We start from the raw sequence: 21,876 nt of genomic DNA, 5'->3' as shown, positions 1-21,876 counted from the left end.
AGTTTCTCCCTAAAAACTCCCGTATCCAATCCAATCCCGCTATTACATGGAGAAGGCGGGTTTTGAAATTACATTCAACCAAACGCTACCCTGAATTCACCCCTTTTCATGTCGATCGAGGAAGGGGAAGGGTTCAGCCAGCTAGCCTTCTAGCTAGCCATCCGTCCAGGAAGACGGGTCCAATTCTCAGCTAGCTAGCTAGCTTGCTACTCAAATCTTTACAGTAGGAAAATGGCGGCGGGTAACGTCAACCCGTTTAATCTGAGTGATTCTGAAGATGAGGCAGACCAGAGAGCAGAGGACGGTGTTCACATCGAAAAGAGCCCTAGCGTTGGAACGCAAGGCCCCTCGTCCAACAACCCATTCTCTCCGCAAGCGGACGCCGAGCCCCCGGCCCTTTTAGTGTCCAGCACCCGGACCAGCCCCAGTGTGGAAGGCATCTCGGTATCGGTCGCAGCTGCGGCTATGACAGTTGCCTTGGCAGAGACCCGGGTCTCGGTAGATGTGATCGCTGCTCAGTTAATACGGGATCATTACATCCTCACGGCCCTTGAGTTTCATACCGAACTGTTGGAATCAGGGAGGGAGCTTCCGCGGTTGCGTGATTATTTCTCCAACCCGGGCAACTTCGAGAGGCAAACCGGCACTCCGCCCGCTTGTAAAGAACAAGGACTGGGACCAGGGGGACCGCTAAGTAAGTAGCTAGCTAGCTATTATCTAACCTTACTAGCTAACAACCCAATGCATTATAATATAACTAGCTGTGTGCGCTAGTTAGCTCCCTGACAGTATATTATTCAATGGAGAAACAATGCTGGTACACTAACGTTACACTAACGTTATGGCCTGGTTATACAGAATAAACGACACCCCTCTTTCTCTCTAACTCGCGAACAGTGGAAACTTCACCGTGATCATGATTATTCACTAATCAAGGAGAATAAGCGCACCTACCTTTGTTACCTGCTGTGTGGTGAGTTTCTCCCCTAGCCTAGGTGCCAGCTGGCTTGGAACAGGTGCAAGCAGAATAGTAGTGACCATGTATAACATGGCGACCTGAAAAGGCCTATCAGACATTCATGTGCAAATGATGCCTGGCACCTTCTTTATAGTGTAGTAATTGAGATATTTGCATCATGATATCATGTAAACTGCTGCTAAAGATGGCTATACATGGTGCTGTTCCAACACTAACTAGGCCTGTCTCTCTAACTGGCTGTAGCTGTCTGTAGGCCTGGATGATGGATTTAGGCATCTTGATCATTGTTAGAACCATCATTACATTGGTATTACACAGTGGTACGTGGTATTATGACTCCTCTCTCTGTTCATTCAGCATGACAATGGTAGAAGAGTTGGCTACAGTACATAATACATCCCCCTGGCCTACAGGTTGTAAATAATTATTCCTAGAAGTTTTTCATTTTTTATTTAACCTTTATTTAACTAGACAAGTCAGTTAAGAACAAATTCTAATTTACAATACTAGCCAAACCCAGACGACGCTGGGCCAATTGTGCGCTGCCCTATGCGTAGATAGAGGTGTGTCCTGTGAGACACACAACACAAACAGTTTGCTGACAAATTGGTGCACCACCAGAACTGCTACTGCAACATCAAACCACACATTCAACTGCCCCAAATCTTAGAGCCATTTCCATCACTAAACACAGGACTGCATGTGTATGCCTAGTCCAGATCTGTGTATTCTGTGTTCTACTGTTGCAGGTACAATCAAGGGGTATGACCTAATTAGCAATGTTGCATCCTTTTCTACTGACAAAAGCTACGATAAGAACAGTGGCCTGAGCTGTGTAAACTACATTTCCATCATTGTGTGATGTGCCTCCCACTTTCCTTCCTACCTGATCTAACACAACTGGATAGGTGAAAGCAGGGGTTCCATTACAAAGCCTCCACCAGCCCAGTCATGTGAGGTCAGTGATGAGACTGTTTTGGGAGGGAGGAAGGATGCTTGCCATGGTAGAAGTATTCACATTCATGTAGCCTAATAGCCTCTATCTATAGCTGCCATTGTTCAGCGCATGGCTAGGCCTAATTGCCTCTGCCTGTCTGTCTGGTGCCTCGCCGGTTGTTGTGGATCTTGAGGACTAAGGTATCCCAGGGGGCATTTCTCTTTACGAATGGGCGGGGGCTTTTGCAAAAGACCTTAGAACAGCAGTGACATATGGTACTCCAGGCAGCCACACCCAGTGTTGCCCTATATGCATTTAGCAGAGAGGCATACATTTACATGTTTTATCATGTAGATGTATGCTTCGCCCCTCCCCGCAGGAATACTCCCCCACTAACTCTGCTGAAAAGAATCCTAGGTGAAACACCACACGTCTATTATTTTATTTATGTCAACCTGGGGCGGCAGGGTAGCCTAGTGGTTAGCGCATTGGACTAGTAACCGGAAGGTTGCAAGTTCAAACCCCTGAGCTGAAAAGGTACAAATCTGTCGTTCTGCCCCTGAACAGGCAGTTAACCCACTGTTCCTAGGCCATCATTGAAAATAAGAATTTGTTCTTAACTGACTTGCCTAGTTAAATAAAGTTTTTTTTTTTTTTAAATGGAAAAAAAACCTTTAGAACCGAGTAGGATGAAGTTTCCCATAGAATTTTCCCCCATTAGAATTTCACCTCACAGTATTAAGGTTAGTCTTTGGTGAGGGGTAAGCTGATCCTACATCTGATCTTAAGAACAGGATGATGAGGAACTCAGCCTGTCCTCTATTATGTTAACTTCACTGATAAACAGGAAAATAGACGAGAGAGACGGGGACAGCTTGAGGGCCTGTCCCTACTAGAGACAATAGGCCTACAGCCCAGGGACGGTTTCCTTGCCACTGTCCCGTCTGCTTGTTCTTTCCAGGTTTTGGTCAGGACTGTACACAAATACAATCACATTGATTTGATGGATTTGTTAATGAAGGGTTTAAGATCCAGTAGTAAAACTAAAGAAGAGGTTCTAACATTGTATATTAGAAGCTTAATTTGATGCCACATAATTTAAAACTGACAGGTGTCATGCACCATGTCGGGAGCATATGGGAAATTATTGGAAAAGGTGTTGCATGGTCACTGGGTAAAGACGCTGTCTCATACGGGTCTAGGCATCATAAGGGTCACTTGTTGCTGTTAGCACTCCCATAATACTATGATCTGGCTAGCTTTCTACTAATTTAAAAGTCTAGCATGCTGCTCTGGTCACCTGCAGCAGGCCTCTCGCTGCACAACTCAACACCATAGCCCACTGAGCTGAAGCCTAAGCATTAGACCTAATTCCAGGAGCTAATACAAGTCTTCAGGTTCTGAAGACTCAGGGGGTGGTTAGGCTATTCATTGAGCAAGAGTAGCTGGATACCACCACCCATTTACACAATGCTTCTCTCACCCACTCCCTCTTTCTCTCTACCCAGCTCATTGTTTTCTCCTCTGTAGCTAGCTGATTAGCATGTTGCCACAGTCTGCTTGCTCAACTCTCAGCTCAATCAGAGACTAAGGTGTTAGCATTAATGCTCCATTTTTAGCTAGCCACTCTCTTCCTTGAAAGACTTAGCTTAGGGATATCCTACTACCCTGCTCTCTTTGGCACTAGCAGGGTACATGCAGTCAAGCACACACTTGCTCACACAGATCAAGAAGAACACACACCCTTAATCCATTCGAAGAAATCCCTCACTTCAACATACAGGCAGTGAGAAGAAAACACACAGACACAGATTTGCTGCAGGGTTTTGAGATGCTGACAAATCACTTTGTGGGATGTTTGGCTCTGCTCAACCTGTTTCTGTTCTGGCCTGACTGTCTGAGCTCTCACTCACATCTACCTTGAGCTCTCGCTCACATCTACATCTCAGTCTGTAGACCTACACTGTCTGTGTACCTAATAATCCATGCTGTAGAATACATCTATTGTTATATTGCCTCTGCTTTTAATCTTTATTTGAACAGGGAGTCCCATTGAGACCAAGGTCTCTTTTGCAAGGGAGCTCTGCATACACATAATTTACAAAATACAATTTGTGTCACTGTTCTTCACCTCCCTGTCAGTGGGTATAGAGGTGAGGAGTCTCCTGTAGTCAGACAGCTGTTAGGCTAGCCAGGCCTGGAACCATACATGGAGCTTGAGTAGGCCTACACACACACACACACTCTGCCTTTGATGTGAGTGAACTGCAGAGAGGGAGGGATGGAGGACCGGTGCAGTGTAATCACCTGGACTTGGAATATCCCCTCTGGTTTGGTAAGGAGAGGAGGAGGGGTAGGCCTTAGGGAAGAATAGCTCAGCTTTTCAATACCATACACTCCTACTCACTACAGGGTAGTTCAGTCTTACTCTCAAAATGAATGGTCATCTCTCCTTTTACTTTCAATATGCTATCTGTGTTGAGATGGGAGTGAATGGTAGGCTATATGGTTGGACAGGCATATGAGGTTACTAGGATAGCTAACTCTGTCACTCACTGAAACAAGAGTTATCACATTCTACAGTCATGGCCAAAAGTTTTGAGAATGACACAAATATTAATTTTCACAAAGTCTGCTGCCTCAGTTTGTATGATGGCAATTTGCATATACTCCAGAATGTTATGAAGAGTGATCAGATGAATTGCAATTTAATTGCAAAGTCCCTTTTTGCCATGCAAATGAACTGAATCCCCCAAAAACATTTCCACTGCGTTTCAGCCCTGCCACAAAAGGACCAGCTGACATCCTGTCAGTGATTCTCTCGTTAACACAGGTGTGAGTGTTGACGAGGACAAGGCTGGAGATCACCCTGTCATGCTGATTGAGTTCGAATAACAGACTGGAAGCTTCAAAAGGAGGGTGGTGCTTGGAATCATTGTTCTTCCTCTGTCAACCATGGTTACTTGCAAGCAAACATGTGCCTTCATCATTGCTTTGTGCAAAAAGGGCTTCACAGGCAAGGATATTGCTGCCAGTAAGATTGCACATAATCAAGACCTTCAAGGAGAGCGGATCAATTGTTGTGAAGAAGGCTTCAGGGCGCCCAAGAAAGTCCAGCAAGCGCCAGGACAGTCTCCTAAAGTTGATTCAGCTGAGGGATCGGGGCACCACCAGTACAGAGCTTGCTCAGGAATGACAGCAGGCAGGTGTGAGTGCATCTGCACACACAGTGGGGTGAAGACTTTTGGAGGATGGCCTGGTGTCAAGAACGGCAGCAAAGAAGCCACTTCTCTCCAGGAAAAACATCAGTCACAGACTGATATTCTGCAAAAGGTACAGGGATTGGACTGCTGAAGACTGGAGTAAAGTAATTTTCTCTGATGAATCCCCTTTCCGATTGTTTGGGGCCTCCGGAAAAAAGCTTGTCTGGAGAAGACAAGGTGAGTGCTGCCATCAGCCCTGTGTCATGCCAACAGTAAAGCATCCTGAGACCATTCATGTGTGGGGTTGCTTCTCAGCCAAGGGAGTGGGCTCACTCACAATTTTGCCTAAGAACACAGCCATGAATAAAGAATGGAACCAACACATCCTCTGAGAGCAACTTCTCCCAACCATCCAGGAACAGTTTGGTGACAAACAATGCCTTTTCTAGCATGATGGAGCACCTTGCTATAATGCAAAAGTGGTAACTAAGTGGCTCGGGGAACAAAACATCAATATTTTGACTCTTTGTATCAACTTCATATAATTGTCAATAAAAGCCTTTGACACGTATGAAATGCTTGTAATTGTACTTCAGTATTCCATAGTAACATCTGACAAAAATATCTAAAGACACCGAAGCAGCAAACCTTGTGAAAATGTATATTTGTGTCATTCTCAAAACTTTTGCCCACGACTGTAGATCTACATTTGTATTGTTTAGGTATGTTTCTGAAAACAGGATGGACTATTGCATAGAAAACTAACCTGTTTGGATGCTGAATCTACCTCCATGTTCTCTCCTGTCTCCACATATAGTGTTTGGTTTATATTCTGTTTTGATTTCCCCCAAGCTGTTCATAGTCAAGGTGATGAGGTGAATACTGTAATAATCACTGGAGGCTCTGTTAATGAATAGGCTGTTTCCCATTGATTCTTGGGCCGATCAATTCTCGGGCGGACTCTTTTCTCTGTATATATCAGTGATGTCGCTCTTGCGGCGGGTGATTCTTTGATCAACCTCTACACACACACAACACCATTCTTTATACATCTGGCCCTTCTTTGGACACTGTTAACAAACCTCCAATCGAGCTTCAACGCCATACAACACTCCTTCCGTGGCCTCCAACTGCTCTTAAATGCTAGTAAAACTAAATGCATGCTCTTCAACTGATCACTGCCCGCACCTGCCCGCCAGTCCAGGATCACTACTCTGGATGGCTCTGACTATGTGGACAACTACAAATACCTAGGTGTCTGGTTAGACTGTAAACTCTCCTTCCAGACTCACATCAAACATCTCCAATCCAAAATTAAATCTAGAATTGGCTTCCTATTTCGCAACAAAGCATCCTTCACTCATGCTGCCAAACATACCCTTGTAAAGCTGACTATCCTACCGATCCTTGACTTTGGCGATGTCATTTACAAAATAGCCTCCAACACTCTACTCAACAAATTGGATGCAGTCTATCACAGTGCCATCCGTTTTGTCACCAAAGCCCCATATACTACCCACCACTGCGACCTGTATGCTCTCGTTGGCTGGCCCTCGCTACATATTCGTCGCCAAACCTACTGGCTCCAGGTCATCTATAAGTCTTTGCTAGGTAAAGCTCCGCCTTATCTCAGCTCACTAGTCACCATAGCAACACTCACCCGTAGCACGCGCTCCAGCAGGTATATTTCACTGGTCACCCCCAAAGCTAACACCCCCTTTGGCCGCTTTTCCTTCCAGTTTTCTGCTGCCAATGACTGGAACGAATTGTAAAAATCCCTGAAGTTGGAGACTTATCTCCCTCACTAACTTTAAGCGTCAGCTGTCAGAACAGCTTACCGATCACTGCAGTTGTACACAGCCCATCTGTAAATCGCCCATCCAACCAACTACCTACCTCATCCCTATATTTTGTTTTTCTGCTCTTTTGCACACCAGTATTTCTACTTGCGCATCCTCATCTGCACATATATCACTCCAGTGTAAATTGCTAAATTGTAATTACTTCGCCACTATTGGCCTATTTATTGCCTTTCCTCCTTACTTCATTTGCTCACACTGTGTACAGATTTTTCTACTGTGTTATTGACTGTATGTTTTGTTTATTCCATGTGTAACTCTGTTTGTGTTGCACTGCTTTGCTTTATCTTGGCCAGGTCGCAGTAGGAATTGAGAACTTGTTCTCAACTGGCCTACCTGGTTAAATATAGGTGAAATAAAATATACATTGATTGATTGCTCTCCATGTCTCTCCCATCAGACCGAGCGGGCAGCATCAGCACATTGGACTCTCTAGACTTCGCTCGTTACTCTGACGACGGGAACCGGGAGTCGGACGAGAGGGTGGCAGGTAAGACGAGGCGTACCTGTCATGTCCTGACCGGACAGAGACTGAGTGGCGGACATGAAGAAGAGAATCGGAGAAAAGGAGAGACAGACAACAGACAGAGAAGAGCAGGGGAAGGGAGAGACGGACAACAGACAGAGAAGAGCAGGGGAAGGGAGAGACGGACAACAGACAGAAGAGCAGGGGAAGGGAGAGACGGACAACAGACAGAAGAGCAGGGGAAGGGAGAGACGGACAACAGACAGAGAAGAGCAGGGGGAGGGAGAGACGGACAACAGACAGAGAAGAGCAGGGGAAGGGAGAGACAGAGAAGGGCAGGGAGAGACGGAGAAGGGCAGGGGAAGGGAGAGACGGAGAAGGGCAGGGGAAGGGAGAGACGGAGAAGGGCAGGGGAAGGGAGAGACGGAGAAGGGCAGGGGAAGGGAGAGACGGAGAAGGGCAGGGGAAGGGAGAGACGGAGAAGGGCAGGGGAAGGGAGAGACGGAGAAGGGCAGGGGAAGGGAGAGACGGAGAGGGGAAGGGAGAGACGGACAACAGACGGAGAAGGGCAGGGGAAGGGGAGACGGAGAGGGGAAGGGAGAGACGGACAACAGACGGAGAAGGGCAGGGGAAGGGAGAGACGGAGAAGGGCAGGGGAAGGGAGAGACGGACAACAGACGGAGAAGGGCAGGGGAAGGGAGAGACGGACAACAGACGGAGAAGGGCAGGGGAAGGGAGAGACGGAGAAGGGCAGGGGAAGGGAGAGACGGAGAAGGGCAGGGGAAGGGAGAGACGGAGAAGAGCAGGGGAAGGGAGAGACGGAGAAGGGCAGGGGAAGGGAGAGACGGAGAAGGGAAGGGAGAGACGGAGAAGGGCAGGGGAAGGGAGAGACTGAGAAGGGCAGGGGAAGGGAGAGACGGACAACAGACAGAGAAGAGCAGGGGAAGGGAGAGACGGACAACAGACAGAGAAGAGCAGGGGAAGGGAGAGACGGAGAAGAGCAGGGGAAGGGAGAGACGGAGAAGGGCAGGGGAAGGGAGAGACGGAGAAGGGCAGGGGAAGGGAGAGACGGAGAAGGGCAGGGGAAGGAGAGACGGAGAAGGGCAGGGGAAGGGAGAGACGGAGAGGGGAAGGGAGAGACGGACAACAGACGGAGAAGGGCAGGGGAAGGGAGAGACGGAGAAGGGCAGGGGAAGGGAGAGACGGAGAAGGGCAGGGGAAGGGAGAGACGGACAACAGACGGAGAAGGGCAGGGGAAGGGAGAGACGGACAACAGACGGAGAAGGGCAGGGGAAGGGAGAGACGGAGAAGAGCAGGGGAAGGGAGAGACGGAGAAGGGCAGGGGAAGGGAGAGACGGAGAAGGGAAGGGAGAGACGGAGAAGGGAAGGGAGAGACGGACAACAGACAGAGAAGAGCAGGGGAAGGGAGAGACGGACAACAGACAGAGAAGAGCAGGGGAAGGGAGAGACGGAGAAGAGCAGGGGAAGGGAGAGACGGAGAAGAGCAGGGGAAGGGAGAGACAGAGAAGAGCAGGGGAAGGGAGAGACTGAGAAGAGCAGGGGAAGGGAGAGACTGAGAAGGGCAGGGGAAGTGAGAGACGGAGAAGGGCAGGGGAAGTGAGAGACGGAGAAGGGCAGGGGAAGGGAGAGACGGAGAAGGGCAGGGGAAGGGAGAGACGGAGAAGGGCAGGGGAAGGGAGAGACGGGGCAGGGAAGGGAGAGACGGGGCAGGGGAAGGGAGAGACGGGGCAGGGGAAGGGAGAGACGGGGCAGGGGAAGGGAGAGACGGAGAAGGGCAGGGGAAGGGAGAGACGGAGAAGGGCAGGGGAAGGGAGAGACGGAGAAGGGCAGGGGAAGGGAGAGACGGAGAAGGGCAGGGGAAGGGAGAGACGGAGAAGGGCAGGGGAAGGGAGAGACGGAGAAGGGCAGGGGAAGGGAGAGACGGAGAAGGGCAGGGGAAGGGAGAGACGGAGAAGGGCAGGGGAAGGGAGAGACGGAGAAGGGCAGGGGAAGGGAGAGACGGAGAAGGGCAGGGGAAGGGAGAGACGGAGAAGGGCAGGGGAAGGGAGAGACGGAGAAGGGCAGGGGAAGGGAGAGACGGAGAAGGGCAGGGGAAGGGAGAGACGGAGAAGGGCAGGGGAAGGGAGAGACGGAGAAGGGCAGGGGAAGGGAGAGACGGAGAAGGGCAGGGGAAGGGAGAGACGGAGAAGGGCAGGGGAAGGGGAGACGGAGAAGGGCAGGGGAAGGGAGAGACGGAGAAGGGCAGGGGAAGGGAGAGACGGAGAAGGGCAGGGGAAGGGAGAGACGGAGAAGGGCAGGGGAAGGGAGAGACGGAGAAGGGCAGGGGAAGGGAGAGACGGACAACAGACAGAGAAGAGCAGGGGAAGGGAGAGACGGAGAAGAGCAGGGGAAGGGAGAGACGGAGAAGAGCAGGGGAAGGGAGAGACGGAGAAGGGCAGGGGAAGGGAGAGACGGAGAAGGGCAGGGGAAGGGAGAGACGGAGAAGGGCAGGGGAAGGGAGAGACGGAGAAGGGCAGGGGAAGGGAGAGACGGAGAAGGGCAGGGGAAGGGAGAGACGGAGAAGGGCAGGGGAAGGGAGAGACGGACAACAGACAGAGAAGAGCAGGGGAAGGGAGAGACGGACAACAGACAGAGAAGAGCAGGGGAAGGGAGAGACGGAGAAGAGCAGGGGAAGGGAGAGACAGAGAAGAGCAGGGGAAGGGAGAGACTGAGAAGGGCAGGGGAAGGGAGAGACGGAGAAGGGCAGGGGAAGGGAGAGACGGAGAAGGGCAGGGGAAGGGAGAGACGGGGAAGGGCAGGGGAAGGGAGAGACGGGGAAGGGCAGGGGAAGGGAGAGACGGAGAAGGGCAGGGGAAGGGAGAGACGGAGAAGGGCAGGGGAAGGGAGAGACGGAGAAGGGCAGGGGAAGGGAGAGACGGAGAAGGGCAGGGGAAGGGAGAGACGGAGAAGGGCAGGGGAAGGGAGAGACGGAGAAGGGCAGGGGAAGGGAGAGACGGAGAAGGGCAGGGGAAGGGAGAGACGGAGAAGGGCAGGGGAAGGGAGAGACGGAGAAGGGCAGGGGAAGGGAGAGACGGAGAAGGGCAGGGGAAGGGAGAGACGGAGAAGGGCAGGGGAAGAGAGAGAGACAGCAGACGGAGAAGAGCAGGGGAAGGGAGAGTTAGACAGCAGACGGAGAAGAGCAGGGGAAGGGGACAGACAACAGACGGAGAAGAGCAGGGGAAGGGAGAGACAGAGAAGAGCAGGGGAAGGGAGAGACACAACAGACGGAGAAGAGCAGGGGAAGGGACAGACAGACAGCAGAGTGTACAGGACCTTTTCTTTATGATGTCATGGTGCATCTACAGCCCTGTTTGATTCACTGTTGATGACATCACTATGGTTTCATTCCAGATTTAGCTACCCATTCCATGTTCCTCTTATTAAGCCATCCTGGTTTAAATAAAGCAGCAGATGTAATTGAGACAGTGTTATTTTCCCTCAAAGGACCTGTCACTGGATGTTGTGAAAATTCACACTTTTTAAAAAAGCTTTTCTCACGACACCCACCAGCTAATCTTCTCTGAATCCATTAAAGATCAGTGAGGATAGACTGAATACATTAAAGATAAGAGAGGATGAACTGACCAAGACGACGAGTACGTTAAAGATCAGAAGGGATGAACTGACCAAGACGACGAGTATGTTAAAGATCAGAGAGGATGAACTGACCAAGACGACGAGTACGTTAAAGATCAGAAGGGATGAACTGACCAAGACGACGAGTACGTTAAAGATCAGAGAGGATGAACTGACCAAGACGACGAGTACGTTAAAGATCAGAAGGGATGAACTGACCAAGACGACGAGTATGTTAAAGATCAGAGAGGATGAACTGACCAAGACGACGAGTTCGTTAAAGACCAGAGACGATGAACTGACCAAGACGACGAGTAGAGGACCAAGGTATCCATCCAGGGGCTACACTCCACAGATCTCTCTGTAACGGTGTAGGCCTATGATGTAGCCTATTCTAGTGTTTGTTCTCCACATTTAGCCAGACAGGATGTGATGACTAGAGACCAGTACTGTGAATATGATGCAAATGACTATAACTGATATACTGAAAGCTGGACACTCTGCTCCACATAGAACCTCATCTCTTTATATGACTATTAATTGGCCTGTTGTCTTTTCTTTTCTCAATGCCAAAATGCCAAATGTCAATTCCAACCCTTTAGCTTTGTAAGATGAAAGTTCTGGACAATTCTCCAGGAACCATGCAGCAGAGCAAGCCTGTGGTCCCTTCTCCACAACCACAGACCCTCTACTCTTCCACCCTGCCCTCCCTCCATCCTGCCCTCCCTCCATCCTGCCCTCCCTCCATCCCTCCAATTCGGCATCTCCTCCCGAAACCTGCCTCTCCTCCGTCGCCCCAACATGTCGCCCCCAGCTGTCTGACTCTGGGTTTTCAGGCTGTTCTGATCCAAGCCCGGCCCATAACGGGACAACCCTCCATCCAGACTAGCAGCTTGCAGCTTCTTTTTTTTTTCCTGTTTTTTTTTTCTCCTTTTTTTGGGGGGGGTTTCTTCAGTTTCTTTTTCCATTTTGTTGTCTTTTGTTGCGTCCTGTGTACTCTTGATCTGCATTGGGAAGTATTGTCTGGACCTCGTTAACTAGGACAGAATTGAACAGGCGCTGAGTCCGACTACTGAAGCGGCAGATCTTCAGTGCACAGCCATGCAATATGTCCTCTCTGCTCGCCATTGCTTCTCTTCCTCCTGTGTGGTTTTCTTCAACATGTCTGAAGAGCAACCTGTGGAGACTTTCCCTGCTCATCAACTTGTTATTTGATTGAATCTCACTACTGTAGTCCTTGATAGACTTCTTACAGGAGGTTTTAGAGCCCTCTCAATGTAGCATAATGTAATTACAATCCATATGTCAGTTTTTCTCCTGTATGTAAGTAGCGGCTATAGTATCCATCCTATGCTTAGGCCTAATAGTATACCGTATTAACATTTGACCAACCACAAATCAAAAAGCTCCACTTCAAATTTGAGCAGAGTCCAATATTTTGCATAGCCTGGAACTCACTTTTTTTAATGTATTGATTTGTACAATCCCTGGTCAGACAGCTATTAGTATATTATTTAGGCTGCATCCCATTAGTGGTTTCAGCTCTCTCTCCCTCCTGTCTGTACTGATCTTAAACAACTGGATAGTTGGAAGCAGATTCACATAAAGTATCCTCCACATTGCTTCTATCTATCCTGGGTTTTCAGATCGGTGCAGAAGAAGCAAAGGAGATGATGAGAGGTAGCCACTTAACACTCTTTCGATGCACCCTTAGACACGTAAATCCTTAGACACTATTCCTTAGTCCGCTATCCCAGGATCCTCTGCTGCATGTGTTCATTAGACCCCATAGTTTGCATGTCTCCTGTTTTCAAATCAATCTCCTTTTTGTTTCTTTTTGTTTCATTTTTCATGGCCATATTTTTTTGTTTGTTTGTTCCCTCTCCTTGGTTGGATGCACTTCCTTCCTGTGTGTTGTGATGTCACTTCCTGTCCAGTGCTGGAGTTTGAGCTACGGAAAGCCAAGGAGACCATTCAGGCTCTACGCACCAACTTGACTCAGGCAGCAGGTGGCGTACTTAACACTTCTACTCCTCCATTTCATCCCTCTATCATCTCTCTCTTTCTTAGGAGATTCTCTCTAGCTCCTCCCCTGTTTTACTGAACGGTGGAAGGGTTCATCTGTTCTGTTGCTTTATTGTCTTTCTAGAAAGCGACACTCAGGAGAGAAACAAGAACTACAGTTCACATCCTGAGACTCAGGTAGGCCAGACACTCTGCTAGTAACTGTATGCAGTTCACTTTTGGAGTACCACTGCAGCAAATACCCAATGTTTCTTAAAAAACACTGTTTGTTGAGAAACTTCACTTTTCAAGTTGATTCATGGTTTATTTCCCTCTGTCCTCTTCCTCAGGAACCTATCCGCCCACTAGAGAAGCGAGCCTTAAATTTCCTTGTGAATGAATATTTATTAAAGAATGAATACAAACTGTCGGCCATCACCTTCTCTGATGAAAATGATGACCAGGTAATACTTGTTTCTTTGAGTTGTTGGCCTGAACTGGGTGCATTTAGTGCGGCACAAAATGCTATATAGTGAATATAATCATGATCCCATCTTTTTCGGTTGTTCAGGACTTTGAGTTGTGGGACGACGTGGGCTTGAACATTCCAAAGCCTCCCGACCTATTACAGATCTACAGGAACTGTGGCTCCGCCCTTCCGTCGCCGCGGAATACCGTGGACGTAGCCGTGGGAGTGGAGTCAGGCGAGCTCACTGGGAACTACATTACCCAGAAATCTGATCTCTTACAGCAGGTGAGTGAGAGGGAGAAAAATTCTGGGTGTGATCATGTGTGTCCTGCAGCCACTCATAATGTTTACATACCAGTGTGATTTTGGGTACAGAGCTTATTGATTTGGTCTACACACCTTTTCTCCTTTGGCAATGTATACTAAAATACTTTCCTCTATCTCTATCTTTGGCTTCTCTCTGTCTCCCCTCTCTTTCCTCTCCTCTCTCGATCTCTGTCTCTCTGTGGCTTCTCTCTGTCTCCTCTCTCTTTCCTCTCCTCTCTCGATCTCTGTCTCTCTGTGGCTTCTCTCTGTCTCCTCTCTCTTTCCTCTCTCTCTCGATCTCTGTCTCTCTGTGGCTTCTCTCTGTCTCCTCTCTCTTTCTTCTCCTCTCTCTCTGTCTCTCTGTGGCTTCTCTCTGTCTCCTCTCTCTTTCCTCTCCTCTCTCTCGATCTCTGTCTCTCTGTGGCTTCTCTCTGTCTCCTCTCTCTTTCCTCTCTCTCTGTCTCTGTCTCTCTGTGGTTTCTCTCTGTCTCCTCTCTCTGTCTCCTCTCTCTTTCCTCTCTCTCTGTCTCTGTCTCTCTGTGGCTTCTCTCTGTCTCCTCTCTCTTTCCTCTCTCTCTGTCTCTGTCTCTCTGTGGCTTCTCTCTGTCTCCTCTCTCTTTCCTCTCCTCTCTCTCGGTCTCTGTCTCTCTGTGGCTTCTCTCTGTCTCCTCTCTCTTTCCTCTCCTCTCTCTCGATCTCTGTCTCTCTGTGGCTTCTCTCTGTCTCCTCTCTCTTTCTTCTCCTCTCTGTCTCTCTGTGGCTTCTCTCTGTCTCCTCTCTCTTTCTTCTCCTCTCTCTCTGTCTCTCTGTGGCTTCTCTCTGTCTCCTCTCTCTTTCTTCTCTCTCTCTATCTCTATCTTTGGCTTCTCTCTGTCTCCTCTCTCTTTCCTCACCTCTCTCTATCTCTGTCTCTCTGTGGCTTCTCTCTGTCTCTTTCCTCTCTCTCCTCTTTTCAGCAGCAGACGGAGGTAGTTGAGGAGTTGGAGTATCAGATTAGTCTACTGAATGAGGAGAAACAGAGTCTGGCCGACTATATCAAGAAACTACAGAGGTGTGTGTGTGTGTGTGTGTGTGTGCGTGTGTGCTTGTGCGCATACGTTGGGAGAGGATGGAGTAATGGCTCTACACTACACTATGTGGTCACAGGTGGATGCTAATTGAAAATGTTACTGCCACACCATGTGACCTTTACCCTTTGAACTGGCATTTCATCAGTCAGCTCTCTGTCCACCCATGGCCTATTCAGTTGGCTGCAATCCTTCAGAACTTTACAGCTATTTGATATTATTTGTTTCTGTCCTCTCTTCTCTAGTGAGATCCAAAGCCTGAGAAGGACAGTGTCCCCCCCTCCTCATGACCAGGGCTCACAGCCAAACCCCCCCTCCTCCTCCAACCCTCCCCAGCCCCTTCTGGACAACGGTCAGTACCTGGATATCAGGGGCGCCTCAGAACCTGATAAACCCCCACTGAGAGCACCCCCCACTCAGACCATCAGTAACCCTACACACACCTCTTCACAACCCCATGCCAAGCTAAAGAGCAGAGGGACGGTGGTGTTTGACCAGCCCAACAGGTGAGTCTGAAAATAAAGTCTAGTTACTCAGAATGACCTCTAGATGGAGCCAGTGGTCCATAATAAACAGTCTGATTGTCCATCTATCTTGACTGGAATGAGCATCTTGATTCCTGTTCACTCTCATATTTTTTTGTCTTTTCTCGTACACAGGAAGTTATCCCCTGCATTCCAGCAGGCCCTGCTGTCCTTCTGTAAGATGTCAGCTGACAGTCGTCTGGGTGCAGAGGTCAGAGGTCACCCCTAATCACGGTCACATGACCATAGTGTCAGCTATCTTAAGAGTATAGTATACTACTACTGAAACCATTTTAATACACAGAGCAGTGACATATCAACAAAATATCATCAGCATTTTTTTTCTAATTTCTGTCTTGGTATTTCTCACTCACTCTTTCTCCCCCTCTTTCTCTCTCACTCACTCTTTCTCCCCCTCTTTCTCTCTCACTCACTCTTTCTCCCCCTCTTTCTCTCACTCACTCTTTCTCCCCCTCTTTCTCTCTCACTGACTCTTTCTCCCCCCTCTTTCTCTCTCACTCACTCTTTCTCCCCCCTCTCTCTCACTCACTCTTTCTCCCCCTCTCTCACTCACTCTTTCTCCCCCCTCTCTCTCACTCACTCTTTCTCCCCCTCTTTCTCTCACTCACTCTTTCTCTCTCACTGACTCTTTCTCCCCCTCTTTCTCTCTCACTCACTCTTTCTCCCCCTCTTTCTCTCTCACTCACTCTTTCTCCCCCTCTTTCTCTCTCACTCACTCTTTCTCCCCCTCTTTTCTCTCTCTCTCTTTCTCCCCCTCTTTCTCTCTCTCTCTCACTCTTTCTCCCCCTCTTTCTCTCTCTCTCTCTCTCTTTCTCCCCCTCTTTCTCTCTCTCACTCTTTCTCCCCCTCCTTCTCTCTCTAGGTGTCGAGGATAGCAGACAATGAGGAGAGTGTGATGCTGATGTTGGGTCGCTGTCTCCCTCACATCGTCCCCAATGTCCTCCTGGCCAAACGAGAGGTACCTCCCTCCTCTCCTCCCCCCTCCTCACCTCTCCCCCATCCTTCCATCAACACGGTCTTCTTTCTGTCTTCAGTTTGGTATTCAGCGTCTGACTCCACTGTTTTTTCACCGATGCTCATCTCTCATCTCTCCTCCCTTTCCTTCACTTTTTTTGTCCTTTCACTCTCTCACTCACTCTCTCGCTCTGTGCATGCCTCTCTGCTCCTAGAGAATGGTTGCACACCTGTGCCAGGTGAGTTGGATGCCCCCCACATCTGCATGACCTCACCTGACCTCACACACAGTGTAACACAGGCCCACGCCACGGGCTATAACCACCCAGTCTCTCATCTGATTGGCTAGTTATTCGTACTCGAGCAGGACAAAGTCATGGTATTATTTGGATCATTTATGAAAACTCTTAGATTAGGGGTGTGGTTTGTTTTAGTCCTTAAGATTGCATATGTGGTTGTGGCCTGTATAGTGGACTGTGTTTTACCTCTCTCACCCTGTGTGTTCTTACCTTGCTCCTTTCTGAGTGGTTCCCAATAGCACGAAGTCTTCTCATTGATTGATTCTTTAATCTCTGACTGGCTGAAACGGTGGCCAACCAGAGCTGATTGAACAACTGTGTGCATTTTGTATAATTTCACGTAACATTTCTAAGCTAATTTAAGTGCATTGTGTGACAAAGACATGCAGTGTAACTGACTAACCAATTAACAAAAAAAACTAATAAATAGCTATCTGGCGTTGCTGTAAAGGAAGTCATCACTCTTAATGGTAAATGCTGCTGGTTTCTTTCCATGCGTTAGTCTACAGCATGTTTAAAGAGCTAGTGTGGTGAGCTAGGTTTGGAATTGTGTTTGACAGTGTGTGGTCTGTGTGAGGGAGTGGTAGGGAGGGTCAGGTGGGCTCCCCACACTTTATGTGATTTGCGTATCACAGCTGTGGTTTTAATGATCTACTGACAGTTATGAAGAATTTGGATTCCTGCCGAAAACTAGGGAAAACAAAGTGAGGGAGAAAAAAAGAGAGTGTCTTATTCTGCCTCCGGGCGGGAATGGACTTTGTTCTGCGTCTGTTAGACAGACAGAATCAACACACACCTTTGTGCTCCTACTATTTGTAGGTCATCTACTGCCAGCTCAATGACACACCTTAAGTGCTTAACTCTACACACTATGGACACGCAACTAGGAACAATAGACGTTTGACTTTGATGACTGACTGAGTGAATGGTAAAAACATGCCTGCCACCTGTCGCCTTCACTATCAATGATCATAAATCATTATGGTCTTACGGCAGACAGACCAAGCCTACTCTACGATACGGCCCAGTACCTGTATGGGCTTCCTGAGAACCAGGACCATAAAGAGAGTCAACAATCCCACTTCCCTTTTTTCTCTCTTTGAGGTTTAATGAGTCAATTATACCGTGACATTCAGGGGTCTCTATTTTATGGGCATAATAGTAAAGACATGTCGTTTAACGGAAGAAATGTTTTACTGGTCATTTTAATGTGGCATGAACAAGCAGTCATGATCTTATTGTCGAACACATCACTTCAGGTAGTAGGCTACCTGCGTACGTTCGTCCACTCCAAATGGTTTCCGGCATCCAAACAGAATACTGTGTTCCCCGCCATCTGATGAATGGAAAGAGACATGTTTTACAAAGTACCAAATAGTGTAATGACATTTGGCAATTGTCATTAAGCTTCCAGTCTTGTAGCCTGAATTACAACATGTTACCATGGTGTCACTGCCATAGTTGCTAGTTGGCCTGTGCAGGCTTAATCATGTTACCATGGTGTCACTCTGCTGTAGGTCCTAGTTGGCCACTCCTAGCCTAAACGTGTTACTATGGTGTCACTCTGCTATAGGTCCTAGTTGGCCACCTCTGGTCTAAACATGTTACTATGGTGTCACACTGCTATAGATCCTAGTTGGCCATCTCTGGTCTAAACACAGTGGTACCATGTTGTCACACTGCAATAGATCCTAGTTGGCCATCTCTGGTATAAACATGTTACCATGTTGTCACACTGCAATAGGTCCTAGTTGGCCATCTCTGGTCTAAACATGTTACTATGGTGTCACACTGCTATAGATCCTAGATGGCCATCTCTGGTCTAAACACAGTGGTACCATGTCACACTGCAATAGATCCTAGTTGGCCATCTCTGGTCTAAACACAGTGGTACCATGTCACACTGCAATAGATCCTAGTTGGCCATCTCTGGTCTAAACACAGTGGTACCATGTTGTCACACTGCAATAGATCCTAGTTGGCCATCTCTGGTCTAAACACAGTGGTACCATGTTGTCACTCTGCAATATATCCTAGTTGGTCATCTCTGGTATGAACATGTTACCATGTTGTCACTCTGCAATAGATCCTAGTTGGCCATCTCTGGTCTAAACACGGTGGTGCCATGTTGTCACTCTGCAATAGATCCTAGTTGGTCATCTCTGGTATAAACATGTTACCATGTTGTCACTCTGCAATAGATCCTAGTTGGCCATCTCTGGTCTAAACACGGTAGTGCCATGTTGTCACTCTGCAATAGATCCTAGTTGGTCATCTCTGGTATGAACATGTTACCATGTTGTCACTCTGCAATAGATCCTAGTTGGCCATCTCTGGTCTAAACACGGTGGTGCCATGTTGTCACTCTGCAATAGATCCTAGTTGGTCATCTCTGGTATGAACATGTTACCATGTTGTCACTCTGCAATAGATCCTAGTTGGCCATCTCTGGTCTAAACACGGTGGTGCCATGTTGTCACTCTGCAATAGATCCTAGTTGGCCATCTCTGGTCTAAACACGGTGGTGCCATGTTGTCACTCTGCAATAGATCCTAGTTGGCCATCTCTGGTCTAAACACGGTGGTGCCATGTTGTCACTCTGCAATAGATCCTAGTTGGCCATCTCTGGTATAAACATGGTGGTACCATGGCGTTTCCCTGGCTGCTCTACCTACCCACATGTTGACCCAGCATTGGCCAGATGTTTTCCTTGGAACAGGTGGAAGTGTCACTTGGTTCTGGAATAGAACAGGGTCAGATAGGGTTCACTGAAGAAAAAGTCTTAGAAGTATACACTTTCTCTTTTCTCAGAAGTAAATATCTGAAACAAAATAACACACTTTGATGGTAACAGCTTGTTGACCTTTACTTTTTAATGTCCCATTCCTTCTTTTAATGCTTGTGCCATTTCAAAAAGAAGCATACATTTTGGGGAAATTGTTTACTTAACACTGCCCGAGCAGCTGTTCTTTAGCTTTTAAAAATACTTTCTCTAACAGTTGGTGAAAGGATAATCAGGATAGTTGTTCTCAGTGCCATATACAGTTGAAGTCGGAAGTTTAAATACACTTAGGTTGGAGTCATTAACTCGTTTTTCAACCACTCTGCAAATTTCTTGTTAACAAACTATAGTTTTGGCAAGTCTGTTAGAACATCTACTTTGTGCATGACACAAGTCATTTTTCCAACAATTGTTTACAGACAGATTATTTCACTTATAATTCACTGCATCACAATTCCAGTGGGTCAGAAGTTTACATACACTACGTTAACTGTGCCTTTAAAGAGCTTGGAAAATTCCAGAAAATTATCTCATTACTTTAGAAGCTTCTGATAGGTTAATTGACATAAATTGAGTCAATTGGAGGTGGTCCTGTGGATGTATTTCAAGGCCTACCTTCAAACTCAGTGCCTCTTTGCTTGACATCATGGGAAAATCAAAAGAAATCAGCCAAGACCTCAGAAAAAAAATTGTAGACCTCCACAAGTTTGGTTCATCCTTGGGAGCAATTTCCAAACGCCCGAAGGTACCGCGTTCATCTGTACAAACAATAGTACGCAAGTATAAACACCATGGGACCACACAGCCATCATACTGCTCAGGAAGGAGACGTGTTCTGTCTCCTAGAGATGAACGTACTGTGGTGTGAAAAGTGCAAATCAATCCCAGAACAGCAAAGGACTCCCAGAACAGCAAATCAATCCCAGAACAGCAAAGGACCTTGTGAAGATGCTGGAGGAAACCGGTACAAAAGTATCTACAGTGGGGCAAAAAAGTATTTAGTCAGCCACCAATTGTGCAAGTTCTCCCACTTAAAAAGATGAGAGAGGCCTGTAATTTTCATCATAGGTACACTTCAACTGTGACAGACAAAATGAGAAAAACAAATCCAGAAAATCACATTGTAGGATTTTTTTATGAATTTATTTGCAAATTATGGTGGAAAATAAGTATTTGGTCACCTACAAACAAGCAAGATTTCTGGCTCTCACAGACCTGTAACTTCTTCTCTGAGAGGCTCCTCTGTCCTCCACTCATTACCTATATTAATGGCACCTGTTTGAACTTGTTATCGGTATAAAAGACTCCTGTCCACAACCTCAAACAGTCACACTCCAAACAGTCACACACTCTTTGGCCAAGACAAAAGAGCTGTCAAAGGACACCAGAAACAAAATTGTAGACCTGCACCAGGCTAGGAAGACTGAATCTGCAATGGGTAAGCAGCTTGGTTTGAAGAAATCAACTGTGGGAGCAATTATTAAGAAATGGAAGACATACAATAGTTATATTTTCTGGATTTTTTTTCTCATTTTGTCTGTCATAGTTGAAGTGTGCCTATGATGAAAATTACAGGCCTCTCATCTTTTTAAGAAAACTTGCACAATTGGTGGCTGACTAAATACTTTTTTGCCCCACTGTATATCCACAGTAAAACGAGTCCTATATCGACATAACCTGAAAGTCCGCTCAGCAAGGATGAATCCACTGCTCCAAAACTGCCATAAAAAGCCAGACTACGGTTTGCAACTGCACATGGGGACAAAGATTGTACTTTTTGGAGAAATGTCCTCTGGCCTGATGAAACAAAAATAGAACTCTTTGGCCATAATGACTATCGTTATGTTTGGAGGAAAAAGGAGGAGGCTTGCAAGCCGAAGAACACCATCCCAACTGTGAAGCATGAGGGTCTCAGCATCATGTTGTGGGGGTGCTTTGCTGCAGGAGGGACTGGTGCACTTCACAACATAGATGGCATCATGATGTAGGATATTTATGTGGATATATTGAAGCAACATTTCAAGTCAGGAAGTTAAAGGTTGGTTGCAAATGGATCTTCCAAATGGACAATGACCCCAAGCAAACTTCCAAAGTTGTGGCAAAATGCCTTAAAGACAACAGTCAAGGTATTGGAGTGGCCATCACAAAACCCTGACCTCAATCCTATAGAAAATGTGTGGGCAGAACTGAAAAAATGTGTGCGAGCAAGGAGGCCTACAAACCTGACTCAGTTACACCAGCTCTGTCAGGAGGAATGGGCCAAAATTCACCCAACTTATTGTGGGATGCTTGTGGAAGGCTATCTGAAATGTTTGACCCAAGTTCAACAATTTAAAGGCAATGTTACCAAATACTAATTGAGTGTATGTA

At 47.4% G+C, this 21,876-nt stretch overlaps 1 protein-coding gene across 7 annotated transcripts in view; it reads left to right on the top strand.

Annotated features, from left to right (window-relative positions):
• Positions 1–89: 89 nt before the first annotated feature.
• Positions 90–21,876, top strand: part of relch (RAB11 binding and LisH domain, coiled-coil and HEAT repeat containing) — a gene marked incomplete at its 3' end in the record, with an annotated part of 36,635 nt that continues 14,848 nt past the window's right edge. For 2 of the 7 annotated variants that reach the window (XM_042298926.1, XM_042298925.1), the window contains 11 exon segments: positions 90–694; positions 7,379–7,468; positions 13,018–13,089; positions 13,230–13,282; positions 13,435–13,548; positions 13,656–13,838; positions 14,816–14,910; positions 15,172–15,432; positions 15,586–15,661; positions 16,334–16,429; positions 16,641–16,664. In XM_042298926.1, the coding sequence (XP_042154860.1) occupies positions 232–694; positions 7,379–7,468; positions 13,018–13,089; positions 13,230–13,282; positions 13,435–13,548; positions 13,656–13,838; positions 14,816–14,910; positions 15,172–15,432; positions 15,586–15,661; positions 16,334–16,429; positions 16,641–16,664 (1,527 nt within the window). 7 annotated transcript variants of the gene reach the window in all.

This window comes from Oncorhynchus tshawytscha, linkage group LG16 (assembly GCF_018296145.1).
Source record: "Oncorhynchus tshawytscha isolate Ot180627B linkage group LG16, Otsh_v2.0, whole genome shotgun sequence".
Lineage (NCBI taxonomy): Eukaryota > Metazoa > Chordata > Actinopteri > Salmoniformes > Salmonidae > Oncorhynchus > Oncorhynchus tshawytscha.
This window is presented reverse-complemented; position numbering and strand designations above follow the sequence as displayed.